The 27730-nt window shown below is 48.3% G+C and overlaps 1 protein-coding gene across 2 annotated transcripts in view; it reads right to left on the reverse strand.

The window, feature by feature from the left end:
• Nucleotides 1-27730, reverse strand: part of PRRX1 (paired related homeobox 1) — a 78912-nt gene that overhangs the window by 16702 nt on the left and 34480 nt on the right. For both annotated transcript variants that reach the window (XM_014588431.2, XM_014588432.2), the window contains exon 2: nucleotides 1607-1782. In XM_014588431.2, the coding sequence (XP_014443917.1) occupies nucleotides 1607-1782 (176 nt within the window). The remainder of the gene's footprint in view (nucleotides 1-1606; nucleotides 1783-27730) is intronic.

Here is a 27730-nt window from a genome sequence, read left to right on the forward strand (position 1 = left end):
TGTCAGAATACGCTGGGACAGGAGAGGGGGAAGAGAAATCAGCTCCCCTGTGTGAGAAAGGCATGCGCTGTGAGGAGGGGCAAGACAGTCCCTGGACTCAGAGACTGTTCTGCACAGTTTTTCATTGCTACCATTGCTTTGCAGAGGTTTCCTTCCTTAAAATTCAGACCACCGTGGTCAAGGGGACTTGAAGGTGTTGAGGGTTACTGGTCTAATCACTTGTTGTACAGGATGAGGTCAGGGTACAAAGATGAGAACTGCAGGGTGGCGGGTACGGAGCTGTGGCGAGCAGCCTGGGGAGGGCGAGGCCCTGGGGTGGGGGCCAGGGGGCGCCGGTGAGCAGGGCTGAGGGCTGTCCCTGTGGGCAGTCTCTCTTGAGCCCTGAGTAACTCCCTGATGATCCATGGGGCATCGATGACAGCCTTTTGGTGCCTGACGTTTTAGTCGTGTCTTGGGGACCACTTTCAGATGGGCCCTGTTTCCCAAGTAGAAACCTCCCTCACACTTTCTCTTCAGGCTGAGGGCACTGCCCGGCTCCACACCCACCAACAAGTGGGTCTTATGCCCTGGCAGAGACCCTTGCTTGTAGCTAAGTCCCTGTGGGTCAAGAGGGGTGACATCTGCAAACCCAGACTAAATACACAGAATGCCTTTAGGAAGACCAGACAAATCTGACCCACTCCCTGTCCAAAAGCTGCCTGCCCCAGCAGTGCAGCGGACAGGGGGCTTTTCCCATGGAGCAGCAAAGCGCTCCTTGGGAAACCCCTTAGCGGGAGATACCTACTCAGTTCAAGGCCACTGTGTGGTAAATGCGTGAACTGTGGATCGGGGCGTCTGTGTTCAAACCCTGTCCCAGCCATTTCCTAGCTGTGTGAGGTGGTGCAAAACACTTTGACCTCTGTCTGGTGCCTAGGTCTCCTCAACTACAAGATGAAGAAAACTATCCACATCACTGACTTGGTGTGGCAGTTAAGTAGTTAGGCAGAGAGCAGTACTTGACACACGTGGGCTTGAGCACTGCTACTTACTATATTGTTACCATATTATTATTACTACTGGTTTACTGTCATATTCTAGTATTATTTTCTAGCGTCTGGCTTGCCATCAATGTGTCACAGAACTAATGTCAGAAAGAATTGCTATTAGCTCTTTTCCCTGCTTTATCGTATTTTTTCCACTCTGCACAGACCCTCTAAGGATAAATAAAATCAACTACTTGAATGTGGGCACACTCAGACCCTGAGTACCCCCGGGGGTGTCCGTAAGTGTTCATAACAAGTGTCTAGAAGGGCTGAGCATTCCTAAGGAAGGCCTGGGGAGGGAAGCTGAGGGAGCAGAGAGTTCATCTCTTGGGCCACCATAGAGCTCGAATTGAAAGCTGTGGGTGCAGAGTCTCATGCTCAGGTTGAATCTGGAAGGGTCAGAGGCAACAGAGAGGAGAGACCACCCCTGAAAGACCCAGCCTACCCACTCATGTGACTTTAAAAAGACTATGCAGAGCTAGAATCTGGGCACTGTCCTCATGTTGCCCCGGTCACCCTTAGTGGGGCAACTTAAGTTCTGAGGCAGCCTCGGCAGCCTTGGCCTGGCCCCCACATGTGAGTACCTGCACTCTGGCCTCAGTGAGGTTCACCCGGCGAGCCAGGTCCTCTCGCACAAAAGCATCGGGGTAGTGCGTCCGCTCAAAGACGCGCTCCAAAGCCTGCAGCTGGCTGCTGTTGAAGGTCGTCCTGTTCCTCCGCTGCTTTCTCTTCTTCTTCTCCTCTGAGTTCATCTGGTCATCTGGAATAGAGGACATGCATGACAAGGGCCAAATCACACTGGGCGGCAGCTGGCGCATCAGTACAAGTCTCCCATGAGCTATCGCCGCAATTGCTCGCCTTCATATCAGAGCGCACAGCAAAGAGCCAGGCTCCCTGGGAGCCATGGACCTGCAGCCGCTGGGACACAGGTTGTCGCTCCTAACTCCGGGGCCAGACCTGACCCATCAGAGACAGGATGCACATGCCCCTTGGAGCCTGAGTTTTCAAAAAGAGCTAGAGGAAAATGTCACTCCTGCCCGCATCCTGCAGACTGCTCTAGAGTCAGGGGAATGGGAACAGATTGCTTCATGTCTTATTACCTTGGACGGCCCTATGTTCATTCATTGAGTTTCATAACCAAGTAGACCAACTCTCTCCTGGCTCCTTCTCCACATGTACACCTGAACATAAGTGCAGGGTTATATAAGGAGAAGAAACCGTGTTCAAACCAAACAAGAGAGATTTCTTCCATGTAGTCTCCATGAAGCGGCAATTAATGCCTAGATACGCTTATTCCAGGGTCTATTCTGTTTCTAAGCAGGCTTTCAGGCCTCAGCCAGCACCAGCACCATTGGCCCGAACCAGCACCAGCCTGTAACTCACCCCATGAGAACTTGAGAGTGGGAACAGCATGAAGAGGTCCCCGAAACAGTTTCATTTAATCCTGATTCTAGGGCACTGAGATCTCCAGGACCTTCCAAAGGCTCATAGCCCCAAGTTTTCACCATCAAGATCCCCTCTTGGAGGACCAGCAGGTGGCACGATGGTTACATCTCTGGGTTCCCACATAGTTGATCATGGTTTGAGTCCTGGACCTGGCAGCTTAAAACTCATGCCAGGTGCATGTGCATGCATGCCCCAAATCCCAAGAGGATGATGGAGGAGAAGGGATTGCAGCGTGGCCAACCCCCCTGGGGGTGATTTCTAGCTTTCTGTCTCTCTGGTGAGTGCACATGCCCTATAGCAAAAAAATCTCTCTCAAAAAATAAAAATCCCCACTTGGTTTCCTCTGAGTTCCTCCAAAGGCACCAGAGGCCAGCTAATCACCTGCCTGCTGCCCCCAGTCAGCCCCCATTGGGAGAGGTGGGCTGTGGAACGGAGCGAGATGCTAGCCGAGCTAAGGCCAGCACCCTGAGGCCCGAGACTCTGCAGAGCTCACGCCCTCTTGGGAATGCACCGCACCAAGCTGCCACAGCCCACGGCCCAGTGTGTAGGCAAGGTCTGACGGACTGCACTTACACTTCCAGTAGCTTCTCCTCAGAGAGGCTCAGCCCAAAGACAAGTAGGTGGAGTTGGAGTGAGCCTGGGGAGAGTGAGCTTGACCTTCTGCTCCACCTTTAACAGAGAGGAGCTCTCAGGAGTATCTCGCATGTGAAATCTCCTGATTCTCCCTGACCATAAACCTACACACACAAAACTGCTAGCCGAATCATGATGCCCTCAGAATAGCAGCATCTACTTGATCCATGATAGTATTCTTACAAATTGAGGCATGTTCTACTGGAAGATAGAACATGCTTAAATCCCAAAGCTCCTTCCCAGATCTCTCAGGGCCTGAAAACCGAGGCCTCAGTCTTTTCCAAGAGACCCTGTGTTTGTCAATGCTGCCTCGCCAGCAAGCCAGTGACTTTCTGGCACTTTCTTTTCGGATGGCTTCCCTGAGTCCTCCCAACAACACGCTTCCTCTTGATAAGTAAAGCCCTGGAAGTACTAAGTGCTTGCTGAATTTGTTTTTAGGGAAAACATGAAGTGTCCCTTGTCCTTAGAAAACTTTCTGCACGACTCCTATGATTTCAACCAGATCCCTCCAGGCAAAGAAGCTGCCAGCAGCAACCGCTGTCTCAGGGCTGCGCTCTGTTGACCATCTCTTTGGTTTTTTATCTTGGTGGTGCCTCAGCTAGGAGCCTGCTTTGACGGCACTTCTGTGCCACCACAGGAAGAATGTCAGACCAGCTGCATTTGGGAACAACGCCAGCTTCATCACAGTTTCTAGGATCTACCAAAGCCGAGACCATTCCCAGTAACAGCGCCAATTAGACCTTGTTGGCTATTCGCAAAACTAGTTTACAATGATGTCTACACTAGAATTCAAACTCTTGGGAGCAAACTCCCTTCACCAGCTGTCTGGCATCTTTACTCTCCCTCTTATTTAAGAATTTGGAAGCATTCCCCTGGTTCCCATTCTTTTATCTAGACCCGTTGTCTACAGATCCGTATGCCTTGCCCTTCCGGTCTCTCCAGGTCATCAAGCTTCGTGACAGCACTTAACCTACATTCCATGCCCTCTTTAAACACAGGTCTACAGACCACCCTTAGCTTCCACACCTTCCCCAAACTGAGACCATTTAGACAGACCTTCAGCTGTTACTTTTAATCATATCAAGGCAATCCCTTAGTAAGCCAAATGTGTAACTTTTTCTTCTCTCAAAGAAAATTCTTTCTCAGGTATAATATAACCACAAATTCTAAATCCTTTATCCTCTTTGATAAGCATTTTTCTTCTTGTACTGCCAGACTCAGAATACTTCACGTTTCATTCTTAGCACGACGGCCTGCTACATAATCTTGCAGTAGTTCTCTGACGTCTTCCTCTGTTTGCTCAAATTCCTATGACTGTCCACCGTAACCACCAACTCCCCTGACGTGGGAGTAAGGGAAATGGAGAATTATAGTTTATGACAGGGAATAAATAGCTATGATGACCTGACACGATTCCAGCAAAAGTTTCCCAGTGAATGTTCTTGTTGTTTTTAACAAATGAAAACACCAGCCCAGATCATGTTGAAGGTGAGAAAAGCCACGCAAATCACGGGTCCGGGGAGTCTGGATCTGGCAAATGTCCTTCCAAGTGCAGGCATGATAGAAAGAGACAATGAGCCAGCGACAGAGATAGCCGGAGCGGCAGCCCTCTGGCCTGTCTGTCTTTGCTCACGAGTCACAGATGGCGAGCTCCCTGCTCTCCTCTGAGAGCACAGAACAGGACCCAGCAGGGTGTCTTCAGCAGCAGGGAAGGAGATGTAAACATGGTGAAGTTTACAAATGCAGGCATCTGAAGGACCTGTGATAAGCATGCTTAGCAGATTTGGGGCTCTGGTTGAATATAAGGGGAGTAGAGCAATCTTTTTATCATTGCAGAAAGAACATCTTTCTTAAAACAGCTGCAGCGAAGGCTGACTTGGAAACGGGTTGTCTAGGGGTGCTGACGCCCTGCTGGGTGTGAGGCTTGGCACTCTGCAGTGGGTGGGATGCACCAGCTGCAGGATAACCACGAGAGACCTGAGTGCATTTTATCGGAAGTCCAAGGTGTTGATGGATCTCGCAATTCTATTGAGATCTGAGTAAATTATAATGTGCAGTATTTCCACTCCTTTAAGAAAGACAAGCAAAATAGCCCTACAAACAGTCACTTCGCTTGGACTGAGTCATGAAATATTGGCATGAGTCATGAAAAGTTGGTAAGAAATCGTCTACTCCAATCCACTGACTTTACAAATGAGGTAGATGAGACCTGCAAGAGTAATATGACTTTCCTAAGTGCGAGTTAGGACTTATGGCTAGAGTCGGCACTCCAGCACTCCAAATCCCACCCCACTTACGTGCAAGCGACAGTACACCCACTGCGCAGGAGAGGGACAGTAACACGGCAGAGGCGCAGGCCAAAGCCACTCCCCAGGAAAACGCTCGGGAAAGACAGACCTTTCCACACTAGCTGTTACAGAGAGGGTCTAGGACAGGGTCCAGGTGCCATTTTGACTCAGACTTTCTTGCACTTTCTTTTCGGATGGCCTCCCTGAGTCCTGGCTTCACACCTCAGTGCGTGCAGGGCCACTGTAGCACGGGAGTATCCTGTGTTCCATCCTCCCCCACAACCACACTGGCATTTCTCTCTCACTCTTAGACAGGGTTCCGAGTGGCTGTTTTCCCAGCACATCCCGAGTCCACAGCCTCTATAAAACTCTACCGAGAGCTCCCACGCGCATGGACCTCGCCATCCTCTAGTATTTTGTCAATAGTATATCATGGGACCAGCAGTTAGCATAATGGCTATGTCACTGGACTCCCATGTAGTCGACCGCGGTTCGAGTCCCGGACCCGGTGGCTTAAACTCACGCCGGGCGCGTGTGCGTACGTGCCCAAGATCCCAAGAGGAGAATGGAGGAGAAGGGATTGCGGCGTGGCCATCCCCCCTGGGAGGTGATTTCCTGCTTTCTATCTCTCTGTCTCTCTCTGTCTGTCTGGCGAGCGCACGCGCCCTATAGCAAAAACCTCTCAAAAAAAAATAGTATATCATCAAGTACCTTTAGAAAATTATAGTTCTTTATCATATGTAACTGTTGTGTAACCTTAAAACACAGATATTCATACAGAAAAGAGATAAGGTCCCTTGATGATAAATTTAGTGCCAAAAAAGTTAACAGAGTCAGAGTAATATTGCAATAGAAAAGATGTTCCGAAATAGTCGAATCTTAGTGATTTGCCTGAAATTTTAAAGGATTGAATAATTTGTTCATTCCACTTACTCCTTTTAACATAATTATGTTAGTTATTTTTGTCTCTGGACAATTTGATCTGTGAAAGAAGATTTCTTAAAATGTAGCTTTTTCTTTCTGTCTTTTTTTTTTTCTTTTGCAATAGGGCATGTATGCTCACCAGAGAGAGACAGAGAGGGAGAGATGGAAAGTGAAAAGGCACCCCCCCACGGGGATGGCCGCACCAAAATCCCTTCTCTTCTATTTCTCCTCTGGAGATCTTGTGTACACAGCATGCTTCTCAAGCCACCACACCCGAGACTCAAACCACGCTGTTGGCCACGTGGGATCCAGCTGCCTTAACCACCACACCACTGGGGGCCCATATGTAGCTTTTTCAAATAGGTTCATCATCAGGTTTAGAAGAAAAGCTTTGAGGTTCAATTCCTCTGTAAATAAAAGAATTAGTCTTTCATTTTTATCTTACTAGAAAAGCAGCTCCCAGATGAACGAATGATTTAACCAGAAACACACATGAGAGACGCTGAAGAGAACGTTTACAATTGAGCGAATGTTAGATCACGCAGGAAGCACTTCTGCAGGAAAGAGGGCGAGGCCCACGGTGGGGTGCCGGGCACTTATGGGTGAGTTACTGAGACCAACAGCTTGCCCTGGGCTTCTCGTGCAGCTCACTCTGGATTCCTCTGGCTGCAGAAGCTGCACTGGAGGGCCGGGAAGGAGAAAGAACCCCACCCTCCAGCGAGGACAAGGCCGCACGTGGTGACAGCCTCCTGAAGGCCATGCACACTCCACGCGGGCTTTGGTCAACTTCAGTAGTCCCTGACCCTCTTTGGCTCAGAGGCCCTGTGGGAAGAGCCTTAGAGACTCCAAGGGTCATGCAGATGTAATTTAAAGGTACAGTAAAATCATATTTTAGGAATAAAATCGAGGAAAAATGTGTTTCGTATGCCTGAATCACATCAATTTGGGAAGAAATCTGATGCCAGACAATAAAATGCCAGCCTCAGCAGCAGAAGCCGACCACCACATCACAGCCTGTCATCTGCCTTTGGGTCAAAAGCAGGGTCGGCAAGCAGGTCAGAAGTGCAGGCTGCCGCACAGCTCGAGGCCCTGAAGAATGTTCTGGAGGAAAGGGCGCTCCACAGCGGCTACTTACTTTAATGAGATTTGTGTGTGACAGGCCCTGTAACTTGGAAAATTGGAAGGCAGTGTAATTGCAAAAGCCACTAAAAACCACTTCGCTTGTATCGCGAAGTCTAGGGTAGCGGTGACCGGCTGTGACGCTATTTGCGATTCTTCCGTTACACTTAGTTACTGAAACTAGGACGGCACCTTTAGACACGTGGGTCAGCAGCACGCGGCGCCGAGCTGGGAGGACGGGCAGTAGGACTGAGCTCAGAGCTGCATGGCGACTGAAGCCCGGGTCAGGAGCACGCTCGTGCCTTCGGCCACGGACCCCTGCAGGTGCCGTGAGCAAGCGCTCTCTGCCCGCTCTAGCGCCCATCTAGGCAGCTACTGTCCACCTGCAAGTGTCGCCCCCGTCCAGCAGCCAGGCCCTGAGCTGCGTATGGTCGTGTCAGACTGCCCCGTGGCACACGGTGGGCTTACCTGTCGACAAGCATCATTCAAAACCTTAGGAAACGGCAAACGTTATTTGGGAGATGCTGCATGTTTTTGGAGAATAAAATACTCTAACAAGTGTGAACCAGCATTATTTTGAAGGGTCAGTGGCTCTGAATAAAGCTACAAGGGTTCTGCAGAGACACCTCAAAGCTCAGCCCTCCTCTTGCAGACACCGCTACCGGGAAACGCCCTGCAGACGTGAGGTGTCGCACCTGGGCTGGTACTGCCCTCGCCCTTCCGTGTCTCTCGGACAGATACTTTCCCAAGGATTCAGAAATGTTCACCCGACCACGTCGCCTTGCCTACTGTGGTCCCCTCAAGACGTCGTCTCAGGCACCGCCGAGCGACCCCCCAGTGTCCAGCACAAGGGAGCCTCCCGCGCCGTCCACCTGGGAACTCCAACTCATGGCAGGCCTCGGATCGCTTCCTCCAGGCTGGCGTCTTCCACGCGATGGCGAGTCTGTTTCATAACAGAACTCCGGAGTGCAATGTCTGTTTCCGTATTTAACTGAAGATCTTCTTGAGGCTCAGTAAATAGTTAATAATCAGACATGAAGCAGTCCTATGTTAGTCCTGACTGTAGGAGTGGAAACCAGAGAGATTACCTTATCTTTGTTAAAGACATAAAACTCTCACTTCGGGTGCAAAAGCCACCCCCAAATTCCCTGTGAATGAATCACTGATTTACTCATTTTTCAGTTCATTGTAAGATACAAAATAAAAAAAAAAGAGAGAGAGAGAGAGAGCAGAAATAACATTTTCATCAGACCCAATCAGCTGTACCTGGGGACGGAGCACAGCAGAGTAGGCTAGAGAGCAAGGGACAGCCTGTGTTCTCCCACAGACTCTGCTGGCTTCTGCTGTGTGGCCTCAGACTTGAGGCTCTGCTTCTCTGGCCCTCAATTTTCAGGATGACAAAATGGAAGTAAGATGACCTACTTCCTAGGGTCATGGGAGGGCTTCATGAGCACACAGGGGGCATGCCACTGGCACGTAGTAGGTGTTTGGTGAGTGGTGGTTTTTACGACTGGGCTCACGGCTGCTGTCCTCCTTTCCGCTCTCCGTGTGCTGGCACCTGCTACCCCCTAAGGTTTCTATGACAGAGGAACTGCAGGGGAATGGGAAGGCCACTCTACTGTGTTAAAGGGCTTGATCAGGTTTGAGGAAGAGCATAACAGAACTGTGGATCCAGAAAGATTAATGAAAGCCTTAAAAATCAGCCCTAGAATGGAGACACAGTGAAAAACTAAAAACTGCACAGGGAAACCACACATAGATGTTTGTCCCAAAGCTCCACTTGAGACACTTTTCTGCTGTTAGTCAATTCCTGACTTTCTCACGAGCCGATTTTCCTTTCTCACAAGTGTTCAGTGGGCGAGCAGATTCTAGCACACAACTAAAACCTGGTACCGTTAACAAGCACTCTTACGAGAAACTGGTTTTGAAAACACATGGGAAAAAGAAGGCCAAGGGCTAAAGATGGGCTATAAAGACTTAATGATCGCCCAGCCCATTGCTTTGGGTTAGCTAATTTGGTTGCTACACGTCTGAAAATGAAAAACGTTAAGGGAAAAAAAGTCTGAGCACTTTGGTAAATTCCAAAAGGATGAAAAGAAACCACGGAAAGCCAAGTTCTGGGAAGAGAGTGAGTTCTGGCTGAGACTCTAAATGCTTTCCCCAGCTGCCATATTCCAGGTGTGTGGCCCCCTTGGCAGTGCTGGCATTTGACCAGGATGACAGAGAGCTCTGGGCGAGACATGTGCTCTCGTCTCTGGTGGCAGTGTTTTCCTCGCAGTGAGACTTGTCTTTGGAGAAGACACCACATCAATCTCAACATTACCGGCAGAAATTAGTGTCTTAATGAGGCAATCATGACGTCACTTTTTCTTGTAATTCTGTTTTTGGTTATAATTCGTAAATTTCTAAAGAAAAACCTGGTAAAAACAGGGGGCGAGGAGTTGGATGCTAGTAGAAGCAGACAGCAATAAAGGAGATTTACAAAATGAGCCTGTAGGCTCCTCTCTTGGAAGGACAAGAGTAATGGAACAACGGCTCTTCTGCTTGAGGAAAAAGGCAGTGAGAGGGGCTGACAGGTGGTTTGGTGGCTAAGGAGCTAGACTCCCACGTGGCCGACTACAGTTTGAGTCCCAGACCTGGTGGCTTGCTTTCTCACTTTCCCTCTCTCTCTGTTTCTCTGTGGTCAAATTTAAAAAATAATAATAATGATCAATAAAATAATTTTTTAAAAAGGCAATTAGAAAGCATCTCAAAGTCAGCAGGTGTCATAGTGACTAAGGCGCTGGATTCCCCCATGACTGACTGTGGTTCAAGTCTCAGATACGGGAGCTTGAAATTCACCTTTGGGCGTACGTGTGCATGCATGCCCAAAACCTCAGGAAGAAAATGGAAGAGAGGGGATCATGGTGTGGCCATTCCCCCATTGGGGATGATTTCTCACTTTCTCTCCACCAAGCGCACACACTCTATAGCAAAAATTGCTCTCTAAAAAAAAGAAAGAAAAAAGAAAACACTTAAACTCTTAAAAAAAGAAGCATGAATTGTATTTCCTCATAATTTGTTACTGTGAGTTAAATGGACAAAGACCCACAGCAGAGAAGGCTGCAGGAAATGAACTGGCTTTATCATAAGACGAGGCGGAAGCAAGGACCACCAGTGTGGTGGGTGTGCAGCAAGGGCTCTGTGACGCGAGGTGGGGTAAATGAGAAGGTCCAGAAACGAAGTGGAAGCCCCTTCCCGCCATTACTCTGGTCTTGGATACCAAACTAATCTGAAGAAGAAGACATGCTAACATGGCCTACATATGAAGTGTAATATTTTCAAGTAGTGCTTAGGTGAGAGAATATTAAAATGCTTATTAAAGAACAAGAAAAGTTAAAGCATAAACAGTAACTTAAACCTTGACATATTTTGAGAAAAATGGCACTCTGTAAAATCTCTAGGTTCTAATTGGTAAAATGGGTTGCTGCCTTAGATAGTTCAGGCTGCCATAACTAAAACCATAGACTAGTTGGTTCACACAACAGAAATAGATTTCTCACTGTTCTGGAGACTAGGAAGTTCACAATCTGAGTACCACCCTATATAGTTCCTGGTAAGGGCCCTCCTCCTGGCCTGTGGACAGCTGTCTCCTTGCTGTGTCCTCATATGGCAGAGCTGGAGAAAACAAACTCCCAGTCTCTTCTTGAGACCGACATTAATTCCATCATGAAGACCCTATGCTTATAACCTTATCTCAACCTAATTACCGCCAAAAAGTCTCATCTTTTTTGTTGGTTTTTTTTTTTTTTGAGAGGTTTTTGCTATAGGGGGTGTGCACTCATCAGAAAGACAGAGAGAGACAGAAAGACAGAAAGTGAGAAATCACCCCCCAGGGGGGATGGCCACACCGCAATCCCTTCTCCTCCATTCTCCTCTTGGGATCTTGGGCACGCATGCACATGCACCCAGCGCGACTTTAAACCACCGGGTCCGGGACTCGAACTGCAGTCGACTACATGGGAGTCCAGCAACGTAGACATTATGCTAACTGCTGGTCCTAAAAAGCCCCATCTTCAAGTAACATCACATTGAGGGTGAGGACAACATATTAATTTTGGAGGGGTATAAGCATGCAGTCCATGATAATTGCTTTAAGATACAAATGATGGGACCAGCAGGTGGTGGTGGTATAGTGGTTAAGGTGCTGGACTTCCACCTGGCCGACCGTGGTTCAAGTCCTGAACCATGTAGCTTAAAATTCATACCTGGTGCATGTATATCTATGTCCAAAATCCTGAGAAGAATGAAAGAGAAGGGATGGCAGCATGGCCATGCCCCCTGGGGAATGATTTCTTGGTTTCTGTGTAGCAAAAACTTTCAAAAAAAAAAAAAGATATAAAGGTAGTTTTATTTTTAAAATGGTACCTGTAGTATTCAATGATACAAATTTTAACCAAATATACACATTCCTACATATTTTGTTTAAAATATATTATAAGGAGTCTTAAAACAACTTCATGGAAAATGCATACCATGAAAACCTATGCAAGGATTTCAAAAAAATTTTGTACCAAAATAAACTCATACTTTAATTTTATATTTTTCACAAATTTTTCAAAACATAGAATTAAAGTACAAAGTTTCTTCAGTGCAAATACATCTTGAAATTTATGCATAGTTTTTTCATAATACACATTTTTCGTAAACTTTTTGAAGATCCCCCTCATGTGTATTATTATGGGGGCAATTGTGGAAATGGCTTTGGATTAGAAATCAGGAGACTTGGATTTTAACTCAGGGGAGTTACTGATCCAGCTGTTAGGTTACCCCTCAGTGTCCTCACTGGCATAATTACAGGTAGGACAATGTAAGATCTCTTTCAAATTAGGCATTCTGAATTTTTTTTCCAGTATCTAGCCCTTTCAATAATCTTTTGTTTAAAGTGATGATTGAATTATGTACTTTTGATGTGGTGATGGTGGGTTTTTTTTTTTTCATTTGCTTTGAAGAAAACCTTAAACTGGGTTATATATTTATGTGTGTATGTGTGTGTGTGTTTATGTGTGTGTGTGTGTGTTTATGTGTGTGTGTATGGTTCAAGTCCCACACCCAGCAGCTTGAAACTCACGCTGGGTGTATGTGTGTGTGTGCCCAAAGTCCTGAGGGGAGAGCGGAGGAGAAGGGGTTATGAATTTTAGATGTGTATATGGGGAGACAGGAAGAGTGAGAGAGACTATACCATAACCACCATGCTGGGGGAGCTTAGGTGGCTGATAGACTCCTCTGCTCCCAAAGGGTTCTGCGGGAAAACTCTCCATACTAAAATCAATGTCGATTTCTGTTTTAAAAGAAATATGTTTACCTACAAGCACAATCTGGAGAAAAAAGAAACCTAGGCCTTTTCTAAGAGACAGTTCTATTCTCTGAGTTTACTGAAAGGAATAACTACATACTTCTTATCTTTCCTCGCCGTCCTCGACCTCCTAGCTAAGGCTGGGTTGCATTAATCTTGCTGCAAACACCGGCTGCATTGGCTGCCTCAGGCTAACAACGGGTTCTCTCGGTGTCTTATTCATTCGTTTGAACAAATATCCCTTGAGCACCTACTACATCCATTCTTGCTCTAGGAAATCTCATGTGTGGTCTGCTTGTAAAAGACTTTATGACCTATTCAGGTAAGGAAGCCAGGAGCACTTGAAAAGTAAGTAACAGTAGAGAAAAGATGTTCCAGACGTGGTGGCCCTCAGAGCCGCAGAGGGCTGAAGAGGAGGACAGAGACACAAGTGGCACTGGGTCAGGAGATGTAGCATGAGCCTCCCATCCTCGAGGCTGGGCAGCCCGACGTGCCCCCGGTGGTGATGCGAACATCTTGCTGCCTGCCACCTGTACCCTGCTTGCACCTTGTCTCTGCTGCCCAAACGCACATCCTGGGCCTTGCCCCGTGCACTGATACTTCATACTGATGGTTCCTTCTCCTCTTCTGAGTCTCGGCCTACCTGTCTGCTCCCTGCTGGGACCTCCTTTGGTCACCAACCAGGTGACCTTATTCTCCTCCTCCTTCTCCCCTAGCATCAGAACCACCGGCTTGCTCGCACCCCAGCAGCCTGTAGTTGCCGTGCTCACTATCTCACACTCTGATGATTCTGCAGGAGGGCCCTTTCTCCGACTTGCTGGCTGTGGTATTCCAGCATCTGGCGTCAGTGCCTGGCATCCTTCAGGCACTTTTCCTAGAATAACTGAGCGCATATGCCAAATGCGCCTGTTGAAAATCTCCACTCTGTACACCTCGGTTGGCTCGCACTTGGCCAGGAAACATGGCAGCCCCTTCGGGATCGGTTCTGTAAGAAGATCTCAACACACACGTTTCCCGTAACGGAGGTCTGCTGCGTTCTCTGTACGGATGCGCGTCCCAGGAGCACGTGTTAGCCCGGTCTCCCGCGTACTTTCTGTGTGTGGGACACTGCCTGGGTGATGATCTCCCTAGTTAGAGTGTAAGCTTTGAAGGCAGGTGGGCAAAGAGCAGGACAAAGCCCCCACCTCTCCCTCACGCTTGATCAACATCTGCACAATGACAGCACACAGAATTACTGACCACCTTGCTCCCAGCAAAGATAAAAGGAGTCTCAAAAGACATGAATTGCTACAACGATTTCAATGTTCCCCAAAATGTACGCTTAGCTTTAAGTGTGTTTTCTTTTAGTTAGTCATTTCCAGCCACTGTGCTTTCTATTCCCTTTCACTGGCAAAGGAGCGCCGGCAGAAGTCTGGCTAACTCCGGCTCCAGCGTTCAGTAACGTTACTGCCTGTTGACCACACCTCAGCCTTAATTAGACGGCAATTTCCTCTCCCGGGATTTGTGACTGTTTTAACTGGTAGAGAAGTCGATGCAGTAAGGTCATATGAAAAGAAAACAAGTTAAATTTGGGCAAAACATCCAAAAATCCATATAAAATAATCTCATCCCACTGAATCATGTCTCCCGTTGCCGAACAACCCTAAGTAAGTCCCTGTTAATAGGTGACTCTGTCTGCTGGAGTGGAAATCGGTGAATAATCCCAGGGTCACGGTGACTCATGGCATGGCCCCACTTCCAAATCCCCGTCATCTAAAAGCTGGCAGAAGAACTCGTACTACTCGGCTCCTAACAGGAAGAAGCCAGGATGGAGGAAAGACCAAACAAAAGTTTTACTGGTTACAGAGAAATGGCAACTAAGAAGGAAGGTCAAGGTTAAGGGCAGTGACTCCCGGCACCTCTTCCAACGTGCCCTCCATGCAGTTACGGCAGCCTTCTTCCCACACTCCTCAATCCTTTTTCAGGTTTCCTCTAGTTTTACGTTTTCTCCACTTCTTAATGCCAGGACTTGGATGGTGACATGGTGACTCAAGAGCAAGGACAGACAGGGACAGGCTAGTGGTTCTTTTCCCACAGGACCATTTCCTCCGGGGCCAGTGGTACAGCGATAAGAAGGAACTCTCAAAGGCTCGACTACATGGGAAGGGTCAGGTTTGCGCCCAGACACCGCCTTCAACATGCCAAGTGTGTGAAGGTCCTCATGATCTGGGTCTGGCTGAAGCCGGGGGTGGATCTCAGCATGACGACCCTGTGGGGGTGCCTCTGTCTCCTGGTGCATGGAAGAAATTAAAAAAAAAAAAATCCCCAACCACTGATAAAGTGTCTAGTCTTTTATTGCCAACTCTCTCATTTCTTCTCTACCCCTCTGCAATTTCAGCTAAAATGGCACAGGGTTTAATGGTTTAATGATGTGGCTGACTGGCTCAGAAGGCAGAACCCTTAAAATAAAGGCGCTTCCTTAGCATCTTAGGGATAAATGAGAAGCTTTTATGAACTAGGAATTCTTACAGGAAATATATATTGATTAGGTAAAGAGCAAGAGCTGGGATTTTGGAAAATCAAATTTAATCCTTGCTGAAAATGAGTTAAATAAAAATGTGTGTATAGTGACTGATTGGGGAAAATTGGGGAATATCTGAAGATGTATTTTTTTAATTAATGCCTTGACTTTATTCTATTCTATTTTATATTTTTTTCAAGCCACAGATCCAGGACCCAAGGCATGCAGTCAGTCGTTGTGGACCCAGAGCCCGAGCCGCGACACCACCGGCTGGCTCCCCAAAGCTGCATTTTAAACATTTCATGTAGCCAAAGAGAGACTTACTCAGCTGTACTTCACAGCCCCTGCTGCGCTCAGTCGCTTCGCTCAAAGCATTATTTCTTTTCTTAAAACATTTATTTACCTATTTATTTGTTGCAGTTTGGGTCACCGGGTCTGGGCCTCAGACCAGTTAGCCACGTGGGACCCCGCTGTCTTAATCTCCATGTCACCTGCCGGCCCCTAACAGAATCTAACATTTAAAAGTGGACAACAGGACCACCAGGTGGCATGGTGGGTAAGGCACTGGATCCCACATGGCTGACTCCACAGTTTAAGTCCTGGACCTGGAAGCTTGAAGAACACACTGGGAGTGTGTGCTTGCCTGCCTAAAATCCTGAGAGGAGAAGGGATTGCAATGAGGCCATCCTCTCTAGGGAGCGATTTCTCACTTTCTCTCTCCAGCCACTGCACGAGCCCTTTGGCAAAATCAAAACCCAAAATTTAAAATTTAAAATAAAAAAATAAAAGTGGGAACATAATTTCTTATAAAATGTGTGTGTGTGTGTGTGTGTGTGTGTGTGTGTATGTGAGAGAGAGAGAGAGATCCCACTGGAGGACCCTCAGTTGAACTGGTAAGGACATGCTGTAAACATGAGAACTAGATGCAGCCCCAGTGGCACACAGGGCCAAGAGCCAGCGACTGCCCTGTGGAAGATTCCGGACTGGACTGTGCACAGCCCCTGGAACTGCTGAGAGCTCTCGTTACTGCCTAGCCTGCGCGAACACTGGTAACTCACTTTCACGTATTAGTTTCTAGCAGAAGCTTCCAGACAATGTAATAGAATTGCCCGCCGGACTTGACTGTGAGCAAAAAACACTTTAAATAAATATTGCAGATGTTTAACATTTCAATAAATCAAGGCAGAGTAAGCAGGGCTCCAAGTGAAGCCCACTGCCACGTTGGACTGGTGGGCACAACCGAGTGCCATGTTGGTGGAGTCCCAGCCTGCTGCACACGGCAAGCAGGACAACGTGGCGAACAAGGGTTGGGTGCCTTCGAGATGAACCACCACGGATGTTCTGCCATTAGACTCTGACGGTTCGTATCACATATAGAGACCATCCCAGTAAAACCCAAGAATATGCAAGCTTCGGAAACATCCGCAGCACGCATTTCAACCTCCAGACCAAAGCCACTAGGAAAGTTTTGTGGGTCCCTCTAGAAGAGCAGTTTCTTGTCAAAGCTGGAAAAGTTATGGCACGAGACACTCAGCAACACAGAATCTGGACCTGTTAGTCAGATTCCACGCTGGCGCCTCCTCCAGAAGGGGATCCAGAACACGGTTCCTTCCTCAGACTGAGTCTGATACTGGACTTAGGGAACATGTCATGTGCAGAGGACAGTCTGCTGGGGAGTCTGTTTACACATCCCTTTGTTCCAACAAAGACCATCAGGAAGGCGTGTGTCTCCCAGATCATCATTTTGGAGCCGAGGAGGAGACAGGAAGATGCAGGTCTCTGCCTCCCAGAGTCAGTCCTGCTCCACGAGGCCCCGGGCAAATCCACTCACAGCTGCAGGACGGCTGTGGGGACCGAGGCCATAAATCAGGCACGTCCTACCCTACCTGACCTACAAATCTGATGAATATTTGGAGTGTGTTTTTCATGGTCTCAAGCCAAAAGTTAACCGCAGCCTAGAGATTTTCGAACCACAGAAAACTGACTAGAAGTCTGTGTTCCCTCCTCTATTCTTGCTGCAGTTGGAAAGAACAGAATTCCATGAGAGACCACGTGCTCCTAACTCTGAGGTGGAGAAGTGGAGGTATACAGTGCCCGTCTTCCAAGGTTATAAAACACCTCCCATGTGCTATTTAATTTATATTACAAATGCCTCTATGATATAACAAGAGAGCACTTAGTATAGAGAAGAAACCAATGTTTATTAATATTTCCAAATAAAAACTGGCCAGTGGGTAAGCTCATTATTTTTACCTCCGATTACAATTTTATTTTTATTTTGCTTTCCCCAGCTCTTCTAGGTCACACTAATGATTCTCCTTTCATATCTCAGTTAGTGCTTGATTCGCACAATTTAGCACGTTGCTGGGTATTTTCTTATTTAAAATTTCATTAGTTTGTCACAGGGTGTGTGTGTTTGCTGGAGAGAGAATGTGAGAAATCACCACTCCCCCAGGGGAGAGAGCCACACTGCGACCCCTCCATTCTCCTTTGGGGATTTTGGGCACGCATGCACACGTGCCTATGTGACTTTCAAGCCATCAGGTCCAAGACTTGAACCACATTGTTGGTCATGTGGACTCCAGCCACCTTAACCTCCAGGCCAACTGCTGGCCCTGGACACTTTTATACCGCCTTCTTGTTTCCTGTATGTTGAGCCTCAGGTAGCTTCTGCAAGGGAAGTGCTAGCGTGGCTTGGAAATGGTATTAACAAGGTGAAAGCTTAGAGTTGGGCTGACTACCACTCACATTCTCTCAGCAAACTCACTGGTCCTTCCTGAGCTCCAGTTTCTTAATTACCAAATTAAAAAAGTTCGTAAATGTCTGTTGTAAGGTTCAAATAGGGTGATTTTTTTAAGAACACTACTCACTCAAGTAAGATATTATTATAAACTTTCTGAAGGCAGAGATAATATTTTGTACCTTTCTCATATGTATTCCAGGGCCTAGTGGGACTTTAAGTCAATATGTATTCCCAAGTAATTTCTTTCTTTGCTTTTTTTTCTTTCTTTCTTTCTTTCTTTCTTTCTTTCTTTCTTTCTTTCTTTCTTTCTTTTTTTTTTTTTTTTAATTTTTGCCATAGAGCGTATATGTTCACGGGAAAGAGACAGAGAGAGAGGGAAAGTGACAAATCACTCACTCCCCCCCTCCCCCGGGGAATGGCCATGCCACAATCCCATAATTTCCCACGCTCTTCTCCTGGGATTTTGGACGTATATGCACACTCGCCCAGCATAATTTTCAAGACTCCGGGGCTAGGATTCAAACCACAGAGTTGGCCATGTGAGATCCAGTGCCTTAACCACCATGGCACCTGCTGGGCCACATAAGTATTTCTTATAGCAAACAGTTATTGAAAACTTACTATTTGCTAGGTACCACTGTCGAGGGTTTCGCGTGGGTCATTGTACTTCACTACCCCTGAGGTTGTATCATGGCTACCCAAACAATACGGATGAGGACACAGAGCCTCAGAGAGTGGGGCAGCCTGGCCCAGGGCACATAGCACACGCCTGCTGCTTCAGCTACAGACCCCATTCTGAACTGCTTTCTTTTTTCGACATTCATAGGACCAATGATCCTGAAAGAATTCAGAGATTTTAAAATTTACACTTTCCAAACTATTAAGAAGTAGGAGAAGGTTTAGGAAGTGGATAGGAATTTGTGAGCATGCATGGAGTATAATTTTAAACCAGAAACTGAATTAGATTAGTAGACCAACTTCTTGATATGACAGGTTTGCAGTCATGTGGTTTTCAGAGAATTGCTGGTGAGCATTTGGTTTTTAGGATTCAAACCACAGAGTTGGCCATGTGAGATCCAGTGCCTTAACCACCATGGCACCTGCTGGGCCACATAAGTATTTCTTATAGCAAACAGTTATTGAAAACTTACTATTTGCTAGGTACCACTGTCGAGGGTTTCGCGTGGGTCATTGTACTTCACTACCCCTGAGGTTGTATCATGGCTACCCAAACAATACGGATGAGGACACAGAGCCTCAGAGAGTGGGGCAGCCTGGCCCAGGGCACATAGCACACGCCTGCTGCTTCAGCTACAGACCCCATTCTGAACTGCTTTCTTTTTTCGACATTCATAGGACCAATGATCCTGAAAGAATTCAGAGATTTTAAAATTTACACTTTCCAAACTATTAAGAAGTAGGAGAAGGTTTAGGAAGTGGATAGGAATTTGTGAGCATGCATGGAGTATAATTTTAAACCAGAAACTGAATTAGATTAGTAGACCAACTTCTTGATATGACAGGTTTGCAGTCATGTGGTTTTCAGAGAATTGCTGGTGAGCATTTGGTTTTGTGGGCTTTGACAATTGAAGTTCCATCCTGAAAAATATTTCTGTTCTTCTCCTGATCACCCAGTTACAAACCCCTCTCAAAACCATGGAAACACACATTTGATTATGCACAAGGTCAGTGGAAACAGGGTCGCCACGCAGACTCAGCCATCATTCACGCCCAATCACATGGCTCACGAACGACCGCAAGCTCAGCTTTCTGTAGTCCTCATGCAGTTTAAAATATTCCTCTACTACCATTTGTGAAGAGCCGCATTGTACTGTCTGCCTTTAAATGCTATTAAAACAAATTTTTAAATTGGAATATTTGCGCCTCAGAGGGTACTCTTCTAACAGGACAACGGAGAGCACAGGCAACAAGCCCAAACACACTGTCTTCTAATGCGGACACAGACGAGAGCTTGACCGGAGCACTGGTCAGTCCCGCACGTACGCAGTCAGTTGGCCGATTCTAGCTTTAGCCCTTTCAGAAAGGAAACTACGCTCCTTAGGGAGGTGGGTCTGCTTTCTCCTCACACGTCCACCTTAACGTAGGGAGGAATCTAACAGGTCCACTTCCTAGCCACTTCTTTGGGGGCCAGTAGGTGGCATGGAAGTTAAGGCACTAGACTCCCAGATGGCCAACTGTGGTTCGAGCCCCAGACTCAGCAGCTTGGAAGTCATGCCAGGTGTGTGTGTGTGCCCAAAATCCTGAGAGGAGAATGGAGGAGATTGCAGCATGGCCATGCCCCCTTGGAAGACTGGGGTGGCCTGGCCGTCACAACAGCAAGACCTTGACTAGAAGGCCTCTCTTTTCCTCTCTCTCTCTCTCTCTCTCTCTAAAAAAGTTACTCCTAAGAACCAGCAGATGGCATAATGGTTACATTGCTCGACTCCCACATAGTTGACCACGGTTCAAGTCCTGGACCCAGTGGCTTAAAACTCATGCCAGGCCTGTGTGCATGCATGCCCAAGATCTCAAGAGGAGAATGGAGGAGAAAGGATTGCAGAAATCACCCCCAAGGGGAGGTTTCTCACTTTCTGTCTCTCTATCTCTCTCTGCCTCTCAGAAAAGTGCACATGCTCTATAGCAAAAATTTCTCTTAAAAGAAAAAAATCCCTCGTGGTGGATTGATACCTGGCTGATTCCTCACGTTGACCCTGTGAAGAAGGGCATCATGCTCCTGACCTCAGAGGTTCAGAAAGTAGACATCTCGCCACTGCAGTGCTGCTCAGTGACGGCCCGCCCGCACCTCCCCGAAGTGCCTCTGCCGAGCACTGGGGTCTCTGAGGACAGAGGACAGCTAGAGCCGCAGCAGAAGAGCTTTGAGCCTGTGTGTGTCAGTCAGCCCCGGGCTTCGGCAGGGAGTGGGCGAGGGCCGGGCTTGCCTTTCAGGTGCTCCGGGCAGCGGTGCAGGCTCGGCGCAGCCTGGACAGGAGATGGACATGATGCTTTATGGACTGAGAAGGTCAGACCCGACGTGGCCTTCCGCGCTCTCAGCGCTCGGGCCGCAAGGCCGCCCCAATCCTGAACTTCCACCGTGACGATCTGCCCATCACGTCCCATTTTCTACCCTTCTAGGTCTGTCTCTGACGTCCCCAGTCATCTTTCTATCTACAGTTCGCATGGATCCGAGTTACTAAAGACAAAAAGTACAAGTTTAGGACAAGGGCATGCAATCTTTCCACGGCCGCAGCGCTCCAGGGGACTTTCCATATGGGTCGAGCACGTATCTGAGACTATTCGCCCACCTTCTGTCAGGAACCTGCAAGAACCCAAGTGCCCAAAGGCCAGTCCTGCTGGCGGTACCTCCACCACCAACACCGGCAGCCCCTGGAACTCCCGGCTCAGGGAGCCTCCCTGCAACCTGACTCACAAAATCACGGCAGGGGGGGAACCAGCAGTTAGCATAATGGCTATGTCGCTGGACTCCCACGTGGTCGACCGCGGTTCGCGTCCCAGATCCGGTGGCTTAAAGCCCACGCTGGGCGTGTGTGCGTGCGTGCCCAAGATCCCGAGAGGAGAATGGAGGAGAAGGGATTGCGGTGTGACCATCTCCCCTGGGGGGTGATTTCTCACTTTCTGTCTCTATGTCTTTGTCTGTCTGGCGAGCACACGCACCCTATAGCGAAAATCTCTCAAAAAAAAAAAAAAAAAAAATCACGCCAGGGGCTAGATGGTGGCAGAGCAGCGATGGGCTCTGTGCAGGGCCAACCCACGTGGCTCTGGGTCCACCCCTGGAGACCGCCCTAAACACATTGGACACACGTGTGTCGTGCTCAAGCTCTGGGAGAGGATCAGAACCCCTGGGGTGCTGTCTGTGTTCTGCCCCTCTTCCTCATAAAAGAAATAAAGACAGAAACAGAGTCAACCCCATGGCGCAGTGGTTAGGCTCAGCACAGGGAAAGCCAGATCCCATGGGGCCAACGGGTGTTTGAATCTCAGCCCCGTCAGCCTCACTCTGGGCTCACACTGCCCAGGGTCTGAGTAGGATGGAGAATTAGAGGAGAGGGGTCACGGCCAGCCCAGGTCCTGTGGGGGCGGGATGACTCCCTCTTTCTCACAGGCACATGCTCTCTACCATGAATAGAAAAGAAATGACAAATTAATAAAATACAAACTAAAAAATAATAATTTCCAAAAGTGGGGCCAGCAGGTGGCATGGTGGTTAAGGGCACTGGACTCCCACATGGCTGACCACGGTTCAAGTCCCAGAACTGGTGGCTTACTCACTTTTTCTCTCTCTCTTTCTCTCTCATGCTCTGGACCTCTCTGGTCAAATTAAAATAAGTAAATAAGTAAAGTTAAATAAAATCATTCTTTAAAAAAATAATAATTTCCAAAAGCACAAAATCAGCTTTGGCAATTAATTTGCTTAAAAGAATCGATCACAAAATCATTGTGAGTTGGGAATGCCATGGGCACATTTAAACCTGGGTATATACATGCATGTGCATTTTGCGGCATACTGGTTTTTCCAACCCATTTTTGTGTGGCTTTGTTTCGTTTTTATGTGGTAACCCGGGTTTAGATCCAAGCAAGCCTATCTCCTCTCCAGCCCATGGAACCCCAGCACCCCCCTGCCATCCACTGGCCCCTCTGACTCAGCTCTGCTGCTGGAGGCAGGCCGACCCCACCTCTCCTCCCCAGCCCCTGCATGTTGCAGTGTCCTTCGAAAGGCCTGCAGAGCCACACTCTCGCCATGTACCCAGAGAAGCTGCGTGGAAGCCAGCTCCTGCGTGGGGCAGAGAAGGAGAAAACTCAAAGACCTCTTCTCCTTATAAGCAACCAAACATTTACCCCTCTGAGGGGGTTTTGTCAGAGAGCCAAAATAAAAACTAAAAAAAAAAAAAAAAAATTAAAAACCTTCTTAATGTTTACTGGAGAAACAGAAAAGTTTCTTTTCCACAAGAAAAGTCCTTTCTGGGCTGAAGTTGGCAGCCGGCGGCCTGAGCATTTATCTCCTGCATAGAAAGTGCTCTGTCAGGCAAGCCCGACCAACAATAAGGTGAAAAACGCTCCCCAGACTTCCACTGTGTTTTATTTGGCAGAGAGGGATTATTTCTCAGCGCAAAGTATTTGCAACTGGCATCAGTTAAACAGAAATTACAACCTTTAAAAGCCTATTTATCATTAGCTGCAAAAGTGCAACCTTCGCCGTCAATTATTGTGACAAGGGAGCACAGACCCTCTGCCCAGCGCGCAGGACAGCCATGGGCCCAGCCAGGGGTTCTCGAAGGGGCGCAAGCAAGTCACTAGCCAGGGGCCTTCTTGACGCCGGCCCTTCCTGCCCGGTGTGGGCCAACCTCTGTCACTAGCACTTTCCCTTCACCTCCTGCAGACTCGAAAGACGAAAGACGATTGTGCACAATTGTGCAAGCCGTTTTTAAGAAGCATCAGCTGAGTCGAAGTAGCAACAATTACTCCACTTCTGTCCTGAGTGTGCTCTGTGGATGAAAATGCAAATTACAAGACCAATTTCTGAACGCTAAGGAAATAATAGAGTTTTATTCCTCTCAGTTGCTTCAAGAGGCTAAATGGTCAGAAAAAACAGTGGAGTTTAATAAGCAAAAGGCCTCTCCTGAGATTCTAGAAGGACCTCCCAGCCCCCAGCGGTGTCTGTGTTCTTGGAAGAAGCCTCTTCTCATTACACTGAGGTTTAACCCATCTTCCAGGAGTTCACTCCTTAGGAACAGAGACGCTTTGTTTACTAGACTTCAGATCTTTTTAAACGTTCTTTTCTCAAATGGTTACATAATGGCAAGGCTCTCTGTCCAGAACAGGCAGGCGTATGTCCCCACCAGCCTCAACTTTCCAGGGAGGGCTGAGGTCGTCGCTGGCATTGTGGCTACCTTGTGACCAGTTAAGTTGGTTTAACCAGTCCTGGCATTTCTCTGAGTTTTCGTTCCTGTCCATGGTTTTGTTTTCATGGGTTATGTTTGTCTCCGTCTACAAACCTTAGTTTATGAGAATGCAGTAACCCACACAACAAGTGTACGCTGCTTAGGGTTTGCTCGAGCTGGTCAGCAAGGATGACTTTCTCGGAGAGGATGCTGATGATGATGGCAGTGGCAAAGGCGAGGGGGAGTGTGCAGTTAAATATGTTCATGCAACTGCAGCTACTAGAGATTTTATAGGAGGGCTGAGGAGTAGGGATGGGGAGGAGGGGGAGAAGTGGGTCAGGAGAAAAAACAAACAGAACATCTAAAACAAAAATGAAAAGTAATCTGTTGGTAATGGATATGATAATGTCTTCCACTAGACTAATTTACACCACATTCATGCTGGGAACACCACATTGTACGCTGTAAAGACATGCAGCGATTAAACGTAATTTTTAAAAGAATTTTTAAAATTATATTTACAAAAGCTGTTCAATAATATGAAAGAAAAATATTTTAAGGCCCCCAAGTATACATATGGTTTACTCTTAACTACGAGAAGACCAGCAAAAGTAGATGACACGTTAAGAGAGTGCTGGCCACTGAGTGGCGCAATGATGGGTAGTCCTTCCTCACCTCCTCTGCTCACTTCCCTGACTCCTGTGATGAACTCGTCTTACATTTATTATCACAGAAAACAGACAAGGGGGGGGGGCAACAGTTAGCGTATTGGCTATGTCGCTGGACTCCCACGTAGACGACCACGGTTCGCGTCCTGGACCCGGTGGCTTAAACTCACACCGGGCGTGTGTGCATGCCCAAGATCCCGAGAGGAGAATGGAGGAGAAGGGATTGCGGCGTGACCATCCCCCTGGGGGATGATTTCTCACTTTCTATCTCTCTGTCTCTCTCTGTCTGGCGAGCGCATGCGCCCTGTAGCAAAAACCTCTCCAAAAAAAAAAAAAAAAAAGAAAGAAAAGAAAATAGACAAGGGAATACAGGCAAGGGAAGTGATCAAAAGTGTTACGCTTTTAAGATTATTATATTATAGCTGTACACATGCAATATCACAGTGGCTCAGGGGCCAGCACTATTCCAGACGGACCCAACTCATCTTCGCTTCTGACGTTGCGCTTCCCTGGGCTGCTCCTGGGCTGCAGAGCACGTGATTCTGTGTGTGCCTGTGTGTGCCTGTGAGTATTCCTGTGTATGCATGCGTGTGTGTGAGTCTCCCTGTGTGTGTGTGAGTGCCTACACATGTGACTTCAAGTCTACCTGTGATTATGTGTGCATGTGAGTGTGCTTGCATGTGTCCTCACGCACACTGGCACGCTCGGACCCCTGTCTTTTCCGTTAAGGTGTGTTCAAGAAGAGGGTCTTATTGTTGATGACATTCGGTCTCTCCAGACTGAAGGTCCTTCGCCCCGGTCTGCCCTGTTCCTGAAAACCACCACCGGGGCTCCCCGTGTGGACGACCACCTGGAGTGCAGGAGCTCGCTTGGCTTTACTTAGCTCTTTAGGTTCAAAGACTGTGCCAGGCAGATTCTCAGTCCAAAAATAATCTCCTTTTATTGGTGCTCTAAATTAACTCACGGAGGAGCGAGCAGGGTAAATTAAAGCTTTTACTCGGCGAGGCCCAGGATTTTACTGAGTGGTAAAGGTTTTCTCTCTCTGTGAGAATTTTACTGTTTCCTTCCTCTGAGAGAGGCTGTGCTTACAGGCACAGCAAGTAGCTCAGAACAGGTCTGCAAGGATTCGTTTTATTTGACAAAGACTCAGTGTAAGTCCCTGGTGTGGAACATTCAACATTTTATGGGTTTTCCTAGCTTTTAAAGTAATTTGCATGTAAATAGAAGGATACTCATCTCTCACACAAATGGCAAAATGTGTTCTTTGCCCTTTTTTAACTGGAAAATTGGATTCGAAAGAGTGGTTAAATAGGGTATTTTTACTTACAAACGACTTCAAATAGTTCAACAAACCCTAACCACATCCCTTCTGGACCCTGACTGCACCTTCTGATGTCTTTCCATGACTGCCGAACATTCTGCCCTGAGCCACGCACATAGGGAGTGGTCCCTGCACCCTGAGCCAAGAGCGTAGGGAGTGGTCAGTGCACCCTGAGCCACGCGCAGAGGGAGTGGTCAGTGTGCCCCTAGCCACGCTCACAGGAAGTGGTCCCTGCGCCCCGAGTCATGTGCACAGGGAGTGGTCTATGCGCCCTGAGCCACGCGCAGACAGGGTGGTCCATGAGCCGTGAGCCACGCGCAGAGGGAGTGGTCCATGAGCCGTGAGCCACACGCAGAGGGAGTGGTCAGTGTGCCCCGAGCCACGCTCACAGGGAGTGGTCCCTGCGCCCTGAGCCATGTGCACAGGGAGTGGTCAATGCGCCCCGAGCCACGTGCAGACTGGGTGGTCCGTGAGCCGTGAGTCATGTGCAGAGGGAGTGGTCCGTGAGCTGTGAGGCATGCGCAGAGGGAGTGGTCGGTGTGCCCCAAGCCACACGCACAGGGAGCGATCCGTGCGCCATGAGCCACGCGCACAGGGAGCAATCCGTGCGCCATGAGCCACGCACACAGGGAGTGATCCGTGAGCCACGCGCAGAGGGAGTGGTCGGTGTGCCCCAAGCCATGCGCACAGGGAGCGATCCGTGCACCATGAGCCACGCGCACAGGGAGAGATCCGTGCGCCATGAGCCACGCACACAGGGAGTGATCCGTGAGCCACGCGCAGAGGGAGTGGTCCCTGCGCCATGAGCCACACGCACTAGGGTGTCGTGGCCACGCTCCTCTCCTTTTCTCTAGCACAGACATTCTCTGCCAGGCTCAGCTAACGACACATGTGCCGATGTTCTTCCTGTTTGGGGCCAGCACCAACTGAGTCCCCCTGTAGCGGAGGACAAGTGTGCTTGGCTGACCTCTGGGACTCGCCGTGTGTCAATCTCCCTTGCGCCTATCCACCTTGCACCGTGAGTACCCGGGCCCAGTGTGAGGACAGGTCGATCCCCCTGGCCTCTCTTTCTAAACTGGTTTTGGGACATGTCCACAGCTACCGACAAAGGAAACTGAGATCTCCATGTTAAGTTTGAGGAAAAGCATGTTTCAGTTTCTTTCTGCACCTAGAGGATCCCAGGAATGTCATCTTGCGTTGCACTGAGCGTGTGCCATGGCGTCGGCGGAAGCCCCAACAGAGGTTTCCAGCTTAGAGTGAAAACCAGCACAGCCAGGAGCAGCACTGGAAAGAGAAGACAGGTGAGTGCAAGTGGGGGAAGGTGCAGATGAGCCCTCGCCGCCAAGGAAACATGGGACATGCCTCTCAGAGACCTGGCAGACCTCTGGTGGATACGGGATGAGTCTGAACTGATAGGGACTGACTGGGTGTTGGCATGTCCAATGGACAGAACTTAAGGCTTCTGGTCCTGACTCCAAAGAAGAAAGCCTTCCCCTCAATCTAACTGTGGCTAAGATAGTGCAACAAAACCACCTGGCCACCCAGGATGCCTGCTCCTTCCGCCTAGCACATGGGGACAGACAGATGGCTCTAGCATCCAGGATGTTCCACAGAGGTTTTGTAAAAGGAGAAAAAGCCCACTGTGTATGGAATGCTGAGGGCGGTAGTGCTGACAAGTGCCTCGATGTGAGCAGACACAACTTCTGCGGAAAAGCCACTGCAGATCATCAGGGCACCGGATGGCACTCTGGCTCCCGCCAGTCCTGCGGCCGCCTGGCCAAATGCGTGCAAAGCTCTTCCATGTCCTCACTGTTCACACAGGAGGACTGTAAGGCAA

The sequence above is a fragment of the Tupaia chinensis genome, unplaced genomic scaffold (genome assembly GCF_000334495.1).
Source record: "Tupaia chinensis unplaced genomic scaffold, TupChi_1.0 Scaffold000278_1, whole genome shotgun sequence".
Lineage (NCBI taxonomy): Eukaryota > Metazoa > Chordata > Mammalia > Scandentia > Tupaiidae > Tupaia > Tupaia belangeri.